The sequence below is a fragment of the Diplotaxodon limnothrissa genome, linkage group LG15 (genome assembly GCF_057381915.1).
Source record: "Diplotaxodon limnothrissa isolate DT_005_m linkage group LG15, D_limnothrissa_male_GT1.1, whole genome shotgun sequence".
Lineage (NCBI taxonomy): Eukaryota > Metazoa > Chordata > Actinopteri > Cichliformes > Cichlidae > Diplotaxodon > Diplotaxodon limnothrissa.
In genome coordinates this window covers 17,033,009-17,046,139 of record NC_140610.1, presented here as the reverse complement: position 1 = coordinate 17,046,139, position 13,131 = coordinate 17,033,009, and the positions used below count along the sequence as shown (strand labels likewise).

The 13,131-nt window shown below is 41.2% G+C and overlaps 1 protein-coding gene across 5 annotated transcripts in view; it reads right to left on the bottom strand.

Annotated features, from left to right (window-relative positions):
• lama2 (laminin, alpha 2) overlaps nucleotides 1-13,131 on the bottom strand; it is a 228,480-nt gene that overhangs the window by 31,652 nt on the left and 183,697 nt on the right. For all 5 annotated transcript variants that reach the window (XM_085372570.1, XM_085372571.1, XM_085372572.1 and 2 more), the window contains 11 exons: nucleotides 12,839-13,001; nucleotides 7,295-7,373; nucleotides 7,087-7,218; nucleotides 5,252-5,368; nucleotides 4,890-5,053; nucleotides 4,317-4,455; nucleotides 3,353-3,455; nucleotides 2,977-3,093; nucleotides 1,912-2,094; nucleotides 840-994; nucleotides 152-295 (listed from right to left, as the gene is read on the bottom strand). In XM_085372570.1, the coding sequence (XP_085228696.1) occupies nucleotides 152-295; nucleotides 840-994; nucleotides 1,912-2,094; nucleotides 2,977-3,093; nucleotides 3,353-3,455; nucleotides 4,317-4,455; nucleotides 4,890-5,053; nucleotides 5,252-5,368; nucleotides 7,087-7,218; nucleotides 7,295-7,373; nucleotides 12,839-13,001 (1,496 nt within the window). The remainder of the gene's footprint in view (nucleotides 1-151; nucleotides 296-839; nucleotides 995-1,911; nucleotides 2,095-2,976; nucleotides 3,094-3,352; nucleotides 3,456-4,316; nucleotides 4,456-4,889; nucleotides 5,054-5,251; nucleotides 5,369-7,086; nucleotides 7,219-7,294; nucleotides 7,374-12,838; nucleotides 13,002-13,131) is intronic.

The window sequence follows — 13,131 nt, the reverse complement described above, 5'->3', positions numbered from 1 at the left end:
TTTAAAAAAATGAACATTTTCATATTTAAATTGTGACATAAAGACACATTTTTAAGGCAATAGATTTGGTTTTTGTTTAGAAATTAACAACCTGTACAAGTTCAAACTATTTTTGATTTTATGCTCCTGTGTTTTTCTGAGACGTGCTTACATATTTGGCTGATCCCAGGTAGAGTAGCAGGTTGTCAGGTGTGGTGGTTTTGACATGAAGAATGATGGTATTATACCTCCCCTTTCGGATGTCAGGGCGGTAACTACGGAGGCAGTCACCTCCCGAAGACACTGATACTTTGATCTGTAAACAGGAAGAAAGAGTGAAGGAATTAAGAATGTTTCCACAAAAAGGAATCTTCGATTTTAGTTTGAATTTATCCTATATATTGTATAATAACACACAAGTATTTAAAAAAAAAAACATCTGGTATTTGCCTCCAAGTCCAGCTTGGACTGAGAGCAATCAGTCTCAGATAGACTGATATCTAATTTATAAATGCAGGCAGATTATGCCTGAATTATTATGCCATATATAGTCCTGCAACAGAGTTTTAACCAACCGCTGGGCACCGACATGTTTCTAAATAGCTCCCAGGGGTGAGGTGGAAGAAAGTCATCAAAAGAAACCAAGCCTACTAGACCCATGGCTGGGCCTCGTACATGTAAACACATTCAGTCCAACTCTCTCCTGGTCAACCTGTCGAAGTGTTAGCCAGCCACAAATGCTTCTGGAAGTTCAAATAAATCATAATAAATCTTGCACAAGAACATTAAACTACTATAAAACATGTGATCTCCTACAACTATGAGTAGGAGTTGTACATGGCAGTGTGTCAACAACTTACTGAATTAGCTTGTTTCCTGGCCTGGTTAATCAGTTCCTTTATTTGGGAGATGTTGCGCCTCAAATTGTCCTGTAGCTTTTTGATTGGCTGCAGCTTCTCCAACAGCCTGTCAGCTTCGTCCTCCAAATCCTTCACTTTTGCTCCTGCAGCATGAACTGAAGGTAGAGAGAGATCAAATACAACGATACAGAACACTACCATAGTTGTTATCATGATACTATTCGGTACAGTACTGCAGCTGAGAGAAAGAGAAAGCTTGCAGAAGACGAAGCGAAATAATGGTAGATGAGGAAATCACTGGAGGAGGAGAAATGTGGAGGAAGAGACAGAAAGATGGCAAAGCCAGTAAGAGCCAAACAATTAGTGTAACTCAGCATTCAAAGAGAACTGCTTCTAATTTATTTACTTGGAGAAATTGTATCAGCTTAAGATCCAGGAAAGATAAAAATAAAGAGAAGACATAAAAATTAAAAAAAAGAAGTGCTATGCTTTGCAGTGTGCAGAGCTCTCATGCTCATGCCGAATGGAGGCTTTATTAGAAGCAACTATTGTTTACCGTGTAGCTATTAAAGATAATCACAATATTAATGGGTGGTGCTCCAATACTGCTGTCGAAATCAGCCTATGCCGCCATAGGCGATACTGACTGAAGAGCGCGCTGACTCAATACAGTGTGAACTCTGTGATTTATTGTATTTAAGCAAAACAAATATGTGAGATATTGCAATTAAAATATGGTATTGGTGCACCACGTATAATACGTGCTCAAATTAAAGTAAGTGAAATATACATACTGATTGCTGTGGGGATTGAAAAAAAGAGAAACAGAGAGAAATATATCAAATTTCAATTTTGAATTTACGTAGATCTGAGACAACAACAAGATAAAAGTTTGGAAATGTTCCAGTTGATCATTTTCAACATTTTGTTATTAATTTATCAAATTAGGATGTAAGAGTTGCAAAAATGTTCAAAAGCTCACTCTTTTCAGAGTAAAGAAAGAGTAATTAGTTACTACCTGCCTACTAATATTAGACTATGCATACTAACTACCAAAAGAAAAGCACTTTACTGTTTTTCTCAGGGTCCTGGATCATCTGATTGGCTTCGCTGACAGTCTCCTTCAGATCAGTGTAGTTGCGCTCTAGTCCACCAAGTCGCAGGTTCAAATCTCCAAGACGCTCCAGGACGTCGATGGCTGTGGCGTTAGCATCCGCTGCTACAGCCTTTGTGGCTGCTAGCCTAGCTGCTGTGTCTGTCAAAGGATGAAACATAAAAGATGTGTACTGTAACTGCCATAATTTACATTGATGTTGTGCAAACCCAAATTTTTAAACAAATATATACTTTACTGTTCAGTTTATTTACTATCATTTTTATGTGTTATTAAAGAAATAACAAGATAGCTCTTAGGTCAGATCTGGACTCTGTAAGTTCCACAAAGCAATTAATGGCATTAATTTGGTTTGATTATGGCATCACATTACATACATACGCATGCGCGCACACAGATATATGCTCTCTCAGTTCACGCTGCACAATAATTTTAAATTCATCACTTAGTATCAAGGATTATAGTTCTTAGACATCATGGTAAAAGAAAGTGAAACTTGGATGATTAAATGTGAATCCCTGCTCTGATCATCCTGGACGTGAGAAGTCTCCAGAATAAAAACACAGCTTGTTTTGATACAACATTTGCATAGGGCCAGTCTATGAACAGATTTTATTGTTTGAGACTGAAACTATAAAAGTATCACGCTAAATATTTGCTCTAAGCAGACGGTGACATCACACTAGGGAAATCCTGTAAAAATCTCTTTATTATTCATATTCATTTATTTTTAAGGCAAATGTTTCCATGTTGAACTGTTACTATTGCTACATTTGAGAGCTGTCTTTGTGTCGATCCAAACACAAACATGTGTAACACTTCAGTTCAGTAACTTTGCTATCGCCGCAGTGCATTTCCGAGTGCGTATCTGTGAGTACTGACATGTGTCAAGTTGAGTTTACCCGAGCAACTGACCTCTATCCACACACTGATATTGATCCACTCTGTCTTTATCTTTCGCCCACACTTGTGTGCATGCACAGCCCCCCCCACACACACACACACACAATGATGCAATCATACCGTTGGGGATGGCGTTGAGCGTTGCCATGGTTCCATTGACAGCTTTCAGCAGGTCTTTGGTTTTGTCTTTCGCTGCTTTAACTCTGCCCTTCAGCCCGGCCACACCAGCTGCATTCTCTACACACACACAACACACACAAAGTAAATGATGATGGTGGTTTGATTGGAAGCCAAGTCCGCCTGCTAATGAAATCACTTCCCTCACCTCCCTAATGGGAAAGAGTGACTGAGAAAAAGGCATAGAGAGGCAAATGTAGGACGACAGTGATATCAGATACACTGCTCTAAAATTGGAAGGCTTGTTTATATTGTATAAGGAACCTATTTCTTGCATTATATATAATATACATTCTGGATACACATACACCGACAGTACCTTGGACCTCATTTTGAAGTTGTTTAGCTTGATCCAACAGTACATGACTCTTCTGCAGGGCATCTCGAGCTGCTTCCTTTACTGGGATCTCTGGACCTAAAGCCTGCATACAAGGAGCAACAGTGCAAATTATGTGACTTAAAATGCTCTCAGAATAAAGTATTTTTGGGTTCACACACAAATTTAAAAAAAAAAATGTAGAGGTGCAGTAATCTGCATACAGAAGTACCGACTGTAAGATCAAAGCATAACTACTTCGCATTGCTAAATGATCCTCTAAGAAAGGGATTCAAATTACTTAACTATTCATCACTTTGTTTCTCCGTGTTCAACCCTTTGAATCATTTTTTCATCCCTTTGCTTTTCACTTTTAGCCCTTTACATATTACTTGCCAAAGGAAAAGAAAAAATTAAGGCGGCGAAAAAAGCAAACGAGCCGCATGAGTCAACAAGAGAAGGGTAAAGTATCAGCAGAATGACGGTCAGACGAATGAACTGGCTCAGAGGAAATTAAAGTGAAAAAGGAGAGAAGAGGAAATACATGGAGAAAAAAAAATCAAAGATGAAGGTGAATGTTTAAAAAAAAAGTAAAAACGTGCAAGGGAAAAAGAAAAAAAAGAAGGAAAAAAAGAAAGGGAATAGGAAACGGGACAAATTAAAAAATAAAAGAAGGAAAAAGGAAGAATTCAGGTGTGAGTCATGATAATGAGAAAGAGAGGGAAGGAAGAAGAGGGACAGAGCTGTGCTTTGATCCCTCAGCCATGACTAATGGAGAGCACAAGCTTACATTACTGTCACTGCATGCGACACACACACAAACACACACACACTATCTTTTGTGCTGAGAGAACACTTTCATGGTCCGGATTGCTAAACTGCTTGTGCTTGGTATCTACAGTAGCTGAATACAGGGCGAGTTACATACAGCATGTGTTTCCATACGTGACAGTGCACGTCCTCTTACCAGTGCCAGCGCCTCGCTCGCCCTCTGTTTGGCTGCCTTTGCTTCCTTCTCTGCTGCATCAACATTCGCTTTAATGTTACTGTAGGCATTGAAGGCGGCTGTCGCATTGAAGGAAAGGTTTTTAGCTTCAGCCAAAATACTGTGAAGAGGGGGGGGAGAGGAAGAAATGGACATTGATTTCCTATTCTATTTGTTATACACACTTTGGTAAGCAGTTAAATTAAACTGGAAGTTATAATGAGAATTTCCAGAACTTTTCATGTTTCAACATTTACTGCCATTAGTTGGATTTTGGGTGGACTTGAGCATAATATATTCCAGCTTAACTGAACTGTGAAGCTGAGCGTGCAGTTGATGATGGTATGCTTTTAGCGCTTAAGAATCGATTTGGATATTTAACTTACAGTTACATGAAACTGAATAAAAAGCTGTAACCAGCAAATGTTATTAAAAAAGACAACAACATGAAAGAAAGCAACATGAACCCGTTTTAAAATCACACTCGGCCTGAAGTAAATACTACCTGGGCCTATGTGTGTGCTTTTCTGTACTGTAAAAATATACTCCCTTTACCCATCTAAAATGGCTGCAGAGTTGTTAAGTTGCTTGGCATGTTCCTCTGCATCCTGCACGCGATAAGCCAGGCGACCATCGCTCAAACCATAAGTGAGGTGACTGACTCTGTCATCCAGCCGGCCATGAAGAGCCCCGAGCTCACTCGCCATTTCCTCCAAGTCCTGTGAACAGAGAACAGAGACTCAGATCTACATAAAAGTGACTTTTAATGCTAATAAAACATAACAATAACATTATATGTGCCGAACTGAAATTTGTCTTTCTTGAAGACAAAAGCAATACAACTAACCTGAGGCAGAATATTCTAGAGTGGACAGAGGTTTAAAGTGTTACAGAGCACGAAAGGTTTATTTCCGTACCTCGATCTCTTTGTTGACGTTGTCAGAAAGCTGGTTCGCTTCACCCAGTAGACGTTCTCCTTCTCTAAGAACCTTCTGTGCTTCCTGTTTCACTCCGCTGACTGCAGATCGCTTCCTCTGCATTAAAAGAAAACAGGACCAGATTCAGATGGTGGGGTCAGGAGTTGGTGGTAAAAACATGAAAGCATGGATCCATCTGGCCTTACACCACTGGTTGAGGCTGGTGGTGGTGGTGTAATGTGGGGGGGTATGTTGTAGGCACACTTTGAGCCTCTTAGTACCAACCGAGCATCATTCAAAGCCTCCCCAAATATTGTTGCAGGTCAAGTCCATCTCTTTACCCCAGTGTAGCCACATTCTGATGGCTGCTTCCAGTTGGATAATGTGCTATGTCGCAAAACCCAAATCATCTCAGACTGGTTTCATCACAATGAGCTTAATGACCTCCACAGTCAGCAGATCTCAATCCAACAGAGAACCTCTGCGATGTGGTGGACTAGGAGATTTATATCATGGATGTGCAGCTGGCAAGTCTGCAGTAGCTGTGTGATGCTATCGGGTTGATATGGACCAAAATCTCTAAGCAGTGTTTCTGGGTCGAATCTGTGCCACAAAGAATTAAGACAGTTCTGAGGGCAAAAGGGGTAGTGAGCCGTAACTAGCAAGGTGCATTTAATGAAATTGCTGTGAGACTATATTGATTGAGTGTGTCAGAGATAGAAGACTGTATAATCTTTCCTGTAGGATATGTAGGATAATCTATTCAATAAATGTTTGCTATTTTTTTCTGTTAGAGGTTATGCTGCATCTAAGCCCTTCTTGATGATTAATCACATGCAAAAGGCTTCTCAACAAAATAAGATTAAGTGGCATCAATGATTTATAGATGGTGAATTTCAGTCTTTGGGATTATTAAGCATTTTTATTGTTTTTTCAGTTTAGGAGACAGAAACTAAAAGATTTAATTGTCTTATGTCTAAAGTCAGAAATAAAATACACTTAAAACGTTATCGTTACTATCAGACGTTGGGTAACGTGTGGCCTTGTGCCTTTAACTTTGTGACCCAACTTCTTAAAGACTGGAACATGCTTATTGGTATGAGCATAAATTTGTGCACTGGTCTCTCTCAAGTGCATGGAAGGGTCCAAAAATGTGCAAACAGTCATTTTGGTGCTCTTTTCTGTAGCTATCCAGGCCACAGTAGAAAGTACAGAGCAAATGGGGAGTAACAAAGACATCACACAGCAGTGTTCATGTAGATGCTTCAGGTTCAGAGTCGGTTTTTATGAAATACTGCTCGCTTCAGCACTTTAGAGTATACGGCAAATACATTGACAAGTAATTGTAATGCCAACAGAAGGGTGTTTTTACAGAATCTACTGTCAATGGTCTAAATGGTCTGTATTTGTATAGCGCTTTACTTGGTCCTAAGGACCCCAAAGCGCTTTAACTATACACAATCATCCACCCATTCACACACTGGTGATGGCAAGCTACAGTGTAGCCACAGCTGCCCTGGGGCGCACTGACAGAGGCGAGGCTGCCGGACACTGGCGCCACCGGCCACCACCAGTAGGCAATGGGTGAAGTGTCTTGCCCAAGGATACAATGACCGAGATTGTCGGAGCCGGGGCTCGAACCGGCAACCTTCCGATTACAAGACGAATGCCCAACTCTTGAGCCACGATTGCCCCATTGTGTGATAGTTAAAGAGGCATAGAGGCTTTGCTTACCACATTATGACAACATTTAACTAACTGACATCTCAAAATATCAGTTATACACAAAACACACAGTTTGGACACGAGGTCACAATGTAAACTCGTGCTTGTACCTCCAGGGCTGTGAGGTTAGCTTGGTTTTGGTAAGCCAGTGAGCCAGCCAGACTTGTCTGTCCCTGGGCAAAGATGAGCAGACCATGGGCATCCCTGAGCTTCTCCTCATGGTCCGAAAGCTTCTCTTTTATCTTAGAAAGAAGATAAGGAGGTGTTAAGCCATTCATTTAGTAAAACTGAAGACAAATAAGTAAAATTAATTGTCACCTCTGCCTTGAGGTCTTCAGTGGCCTGATGCGGTTTACCAAAGAGTCTTTGGACTTTCTGATACAACTCTTCTGCTAAACTGAATGGAAAAAGAGGAGAGAGAGAGAGACTGGATTATTTCCATTAAATCCCACAGTGTTACTGCACAGTGTCATACATGACTTAGTAGAACAGTGGATTAAAGTATCACATGCGAATACTAGAATCCACAGAAGAGACAAGAGGATGGGAGTTACTGCCATGTGTGAAAGACCCTCTACTAGTCTGAAGACAATAATCACTCCATATGACTGAACACTGAAATGTGGGTCTGAAATTAGCAGCGTTTCTCTATTGACCCCTCAGGCTAAGATAGATTAAATTGCAGCAATGTAAAACATTGCAAATATCACTCTAACATGCGTGTCTGTGTGGGTGAGGGGGTAAAGCAACACGTGGTAATATACACTGCAACAGAATTTGCTATATAGGTAACAGCAATAAATATAACTGGAAGAAAACGAGATTCTAAAAGATAACTAAAACCTAACAACCGAGCCTCATCAGGCTGCCTGTCTGAGAAATACTCCGAGGCATAAATTTTGCATTCAGCTTGCTGCAACAAATATCCAGAGCCAACAATCCAGAGACTTTGTTTAATATAAAAGGAATTTTAAGCTGTCATCAGGCTTTGTTTAAGGGACATTTCATTAAAATTTAATAGTTTTGTTGTGCTGTTCTCATTCTAAGTGCAGTACACACTGAGTATCTAACATGGGATGGATCATTTGCAAATGTATTTATGTATAATGTTTGTGTTTGGCTTTTACAGAACAATCCATTTTCTCTTTTTACAACATCAGGCTCAGCAAGGCTGAGAGTGGGGAGGTGACAATAGTCATTTTCCTCAATGGGAAAGGCAGACTCAGACACTCCATGTGCATTCTAGGCTATGAAATGAAATGAAAACAGCAGTAGAAGCAAGTGAGTGCATGGCTTTCAGGTGAGCGGTGTGGTACCAGGCATCCAGCAAATGAAAGAGCAGAGCACTGATTGCTTAGAGAGCCAGTATACTCCATCAGAAATACTTCATAGGTGTTCAAACAGTCTCTACTGCCACATATTTCCAAAGACAAAATTGGATGGGAGAGTACAATCTCTGAAACTTATGTTGCAACATTCATGGCCGTCGCATACACGGCCAGCTGTATGAAGGTGAGAAAGTTGGCAGAGTGTAAACTTTCTAAAGCCCCTGTTTCAGCCTTTATATGAATTTAGGGGGCTTTTTGCATAACGCAGTGCATCATCATGAATGTTTCCAGAAAAGACTTCTCAAAATGAAAAACTTGAAAAGGAAAACTAGCCAGTGGGCAGCAATGATTGTTTTGCAACAACCGAGACATTGAGCATTTTCAACATGGACATCTTGTCATGTTGAAGACACCTAAAAGTCACCACTTCACATTTTGGGTGGCTTGTAGCAAATATTCTCTTCTTTAGCTGGCTCGGGGCATCAGAGGATGTGTACATAGGGGATAGACTCAAGGGAAAACGTTCACAGAGCACCAATCGTGTGAGCCGGTGTGTACCCGGACGCCCACCCCCAGACACAAAGAACCACCAACGCACCGACACCTGAGGGAGTCCGCCACTGGCAGGGGAAGTGGTGGTGGGTGGAGATAGGCCTCCAAACCTTGGAGGGCCTGAGATGTCCCCAGAGAGGTGGCGTCTGATACCCAACCTGACATATAGACACAGACATACAGGCACACACAGACACAAACATTCATTCCCACCCTCATGCTCTCATATGCACTTACTCCACACTCAACCAACGTGGAGACAGACATAAAGAGACGCTGTACACACGATCACACTCCCCAAGCGTACTCTACAAACCGGGTCTAGGTACCCTTGCCCCTGGAGGGGGGAACTGCACCCAGACCCAGGTGGTGTTACCCTTTTCCCTGCGGTGGGGGGAGGCAGACCGCCCCGACTCCGCAGCAGCAGGGAGGCCCCACACTCCAGACCGCAGTCGGACGGCCAACTCCTCCTCCTAGCCCCCCCGCTCCAGCAGGCCGCAGAGAACGGGGGTGAGAGAAGACTCCAAACCTCCCTCCACCCGCTCATTGTAGTGTTGATGCATGTGTGTTCTAAGGTGCATTTAAAACCCAGGAGGGCATGGAGCTACCTGCCAGAGAGCAGCAGGTAAGCGCATGGTCCCTCCTGCTAGCCCTCAATGTCTACGTGTATTTAAAATTGAGAGGTGGGCAACGACGCCAGGGGTGAGGTGTACACCCTGATGGTACTTTGGACTCCGTGTATCGTGCCCACCCCCAAGATCCTATATGTATGTGTAATGAGAGTGTGAGTAATGTGAATGTCTAAGTTGTGGGATAAAATTGAGGCAGAGGCAGCCAGAAGGGGACAGGGGGGGGGGTAGCCTCCTCTGCACCCTGGTGACATACCCCTACTCCATGATGTGAACTTTTAGAAAGCAGAAATACTTTCAAACAGTTTAGTAGCCATATGCTTACCAGTGAGTCCTGTAATGAGTGCAATTTTTAACCTTCAGCATTAAAAAGGACTACAAGGATCTAGTGTCCTCCAGTTAAGAGTACTCAGAGGACAATTTCATATAATTTTAGGGACATATGGAAGGTAATGATTTGATCTGATGACAATTTAATGAACCCTGTGGAGAATAGCAAGAGAAAGTCAAAGTTAAAAAAAATATAACGGGCGCATCTAACAATTAATTATTACAACATCATTATATACTAATGCTGCATGTGAATGAAAGTAACATTTGCAGCACACTGCAAAGTTTTTGAACTCTGGCATATCTAGATGAAATATAAACAGTATGCATAATTGTGCCAGCTTTGCTCATTTTAGCACTTGTTTTTTGCTAGCGTTTTCTTTGCTCCCCTCAGGGCTCAGTGAAATAATGCACTGTGAACTGACAGGCAAGTCACTGAATAGCAGTGGCAACTTCTCTTTGTCTCTGTTTTTCCTCATATGTTATCCCATCACAACTCGCTGTCCATCTGTTAGCTGTTCCCCTGTCCCTCTGTGACTTTTCTTCTCACTACCTGTTCTTTGTATGGCTGTGTCTTTCTCCGCTTCTGCCCCCGCGGTGATACTTTTAATTAACTCATCGACCTTGTCAACATTTACTGCTCAAAGGGACAGACAAAGAGAGGGAGCAAAGGAGGGAAGACGGGAACAGATTACTAATTCCATCAAATGCATTGAGAGAGACAGAAAGTGTGGGAACGCAAAGGGGGAAACATCAACAGGGCTTTAGGACACATAGCAATCAGATCTCTGTAAGTGGGAGTGGTTTACATCTGATACCCAATGTCCAAAAAAAGAAAGAAAGAAATCACAAAGGAATGATGGGTTTGCTTAATTTAACCTCTACATATTACCTAACAATTTTCCAAATACTCAGTGCAGTGTTGTTTTACAAATGAAGGTGATTTTCTTTTATTCCTGGCATTCACGGAAAGTTCCATAAACAAATAGAATCTAAATGAAACTAGTTTCTAACTCTTGAAAATATCAAGTCTAACATCATTTGCAGTTTACTTTATCAATACACGCGGCAGAATTTTCTTTATTTAAATGGCCAGAAACAAACATAGTGCATTTACAAAGTAATTACACACAAGTTTAATTTTTTTCAAACTAATTTACCGCAAACCATAAGTAGAAATGTCCACTTTGTGACAATACAAAAGGTGATTTTGCAAAAAGCGAATGTATTTCTTACTTCCTGCCTTCTGCACACTCTACCCAGGCAGCAACCTTGCTAAAATCAAACCGAGTATTTACAAGTGAGAGAAAATCTCTGAAGCAGAGTGTTTTGTACACATTGGAACAATGTCCTGGCACCACTCACAATTTCATGAGTGAAAACAGCTCAAAGTAAATGCAAAGTCTTGAACAAGTGAGAGCAAAATAACTGGTAGGTGGAATCCTGGAGTCACATCAAACAAATGTGTTGATTTCTTTCATCTGCATTCTTTTATCTCTTTATTATCACTAAATTTAGAAACATCATGTTTCAAATTGATGCTGAAAAGCGAGTTTGTGAATTAAATAAGCATTCAGAATATTCAAGCTGTACTATTATAATCCAATATTACCAGATTGTTCAGAAAACCCTTCAGTTGATCCAAAATGCTGCAGCAAGATAATATTTCCCAGATGGTGGTGTCTCTCTTTGGCTTCCGGTTAAATCAAGAATTGAATTAAAATCATTCTCCTCACATTTTCGGGGTGGCTGTAGCTCAGGTGGTAGAGCAGGTCATCTACTAATCAGAAAGTTGGTGGTTTGATCCCTGGCTGCTCCAGTCTGCATGCCAAATATCCTTGTGCGAGATACTAACCCCAAGTTGCTCTCCAATGCTTCCATCTGAGTGTGAATGTGTTTGAATGTTAGACAGAAAGCGCTTAAGCACAGAAAAAAGTGCTTGAATGAATGGGTGATGTATAATGTTGTATAAAGCGCTTTAAGTGCTCAAGTAGAGTAAAAGTGCTATATAAGAACCATCCCATTTACTGTAGAAAGTCCGCTCATATCTTCCTCAATCAGGCCTCCTCATATCTTAAAGAGCCAGTAGTACTATATTATCTTAATAGAGCATTTTGTGGTTCATATTGTATTTAAAAGCAGAATGGGAGGCTGAGCCTTCGGCTATCAGGCCCCTCTCCTGTGGAGCTAGCTCCCGGTTTGAATTTGGTAGACAGACTTAAGATTAGACTTTAAACTTTGGCCTTTTGATAAAGCTTAAACTTTTGGCTTTATCACATGACCCTCAGCATCCCTTGGTTATGCTGATATAGGTCCAGGCTGCTGCAGGACTTGTGATGTACTGAGCACTTCATCTCCACTCACCTCAATTTATTCTTTGTGTGTTTACATGGCACTGTTGTGTCTTCTCTCTCCCACATGGACTTTTTCGTCTTGTCTCCCCCTGTTCTCCTTTCTTCATTTCGCTTCACCCCCCCCCCCCCAAACATGTCACAGCACGTGGTTGCTTCTATCTGAATCTGCTTCTGCTGGAGGTTTCTTCCTGATAAAAGGCAGTTTTTCCTTCCCACCATCACCCAATGCTTGATCATAGATTTATTTGTCTGGTTGATGTGATTTCCACTGTTACACTAGGTTTTTTTCTTTCCACTATAAAGCACCTAGAGATAACAGTTGTGATTTGAATCTACAAATTTTACAAAAAATAAAATAAAAATAATGAAGACAGCGAGAAAGAGAAACATCAAGCATCCTCAAAAAGTGCCCATAGCATGGATGCTCACTTTTTCTCTTGTACTCAGACATGACTGTTAGCATGTTTTATCTCTGTATATTACCACCTTATGGTTTGCACACACTCCGTTGCATATGTCTAAAACAATGGCTGGTCTGTTTACTTAGTTTTCCTTGTGTGTGTGTGTGTGTGTGTGTGTGTGTGTGTGTGTGTGTGTGTGTGTGTGTGTGTGTGTGTGGGAGATAGAAAAACATGACCTCTGTACATATGTGTTCATGTGTTTCCATACTTGTTTTCCTCCTCTGCAATAACTTTCTTCCTTCCCAGCTGTCGTTGCCTCATCTCATGCAGCATAGCCTGGATCTCCTCCTTCATCTCGCTCAGGCTTTTTTCTGGAGTTCCACCTCTCCGTGAAAGAGACTGATTCAACTCAGCAGCCTTTGATTCGAGGTCTGGAGACAAAGACACAACGTGAAAGTAGTCTGAATCTAGAACACGGCAGGTGGACAGACTCAATTCATGCAGTCACAGTTTTACAAGCATTTCAGATTCACTGAAATTTCCTCAGGGTTAATAATGAAC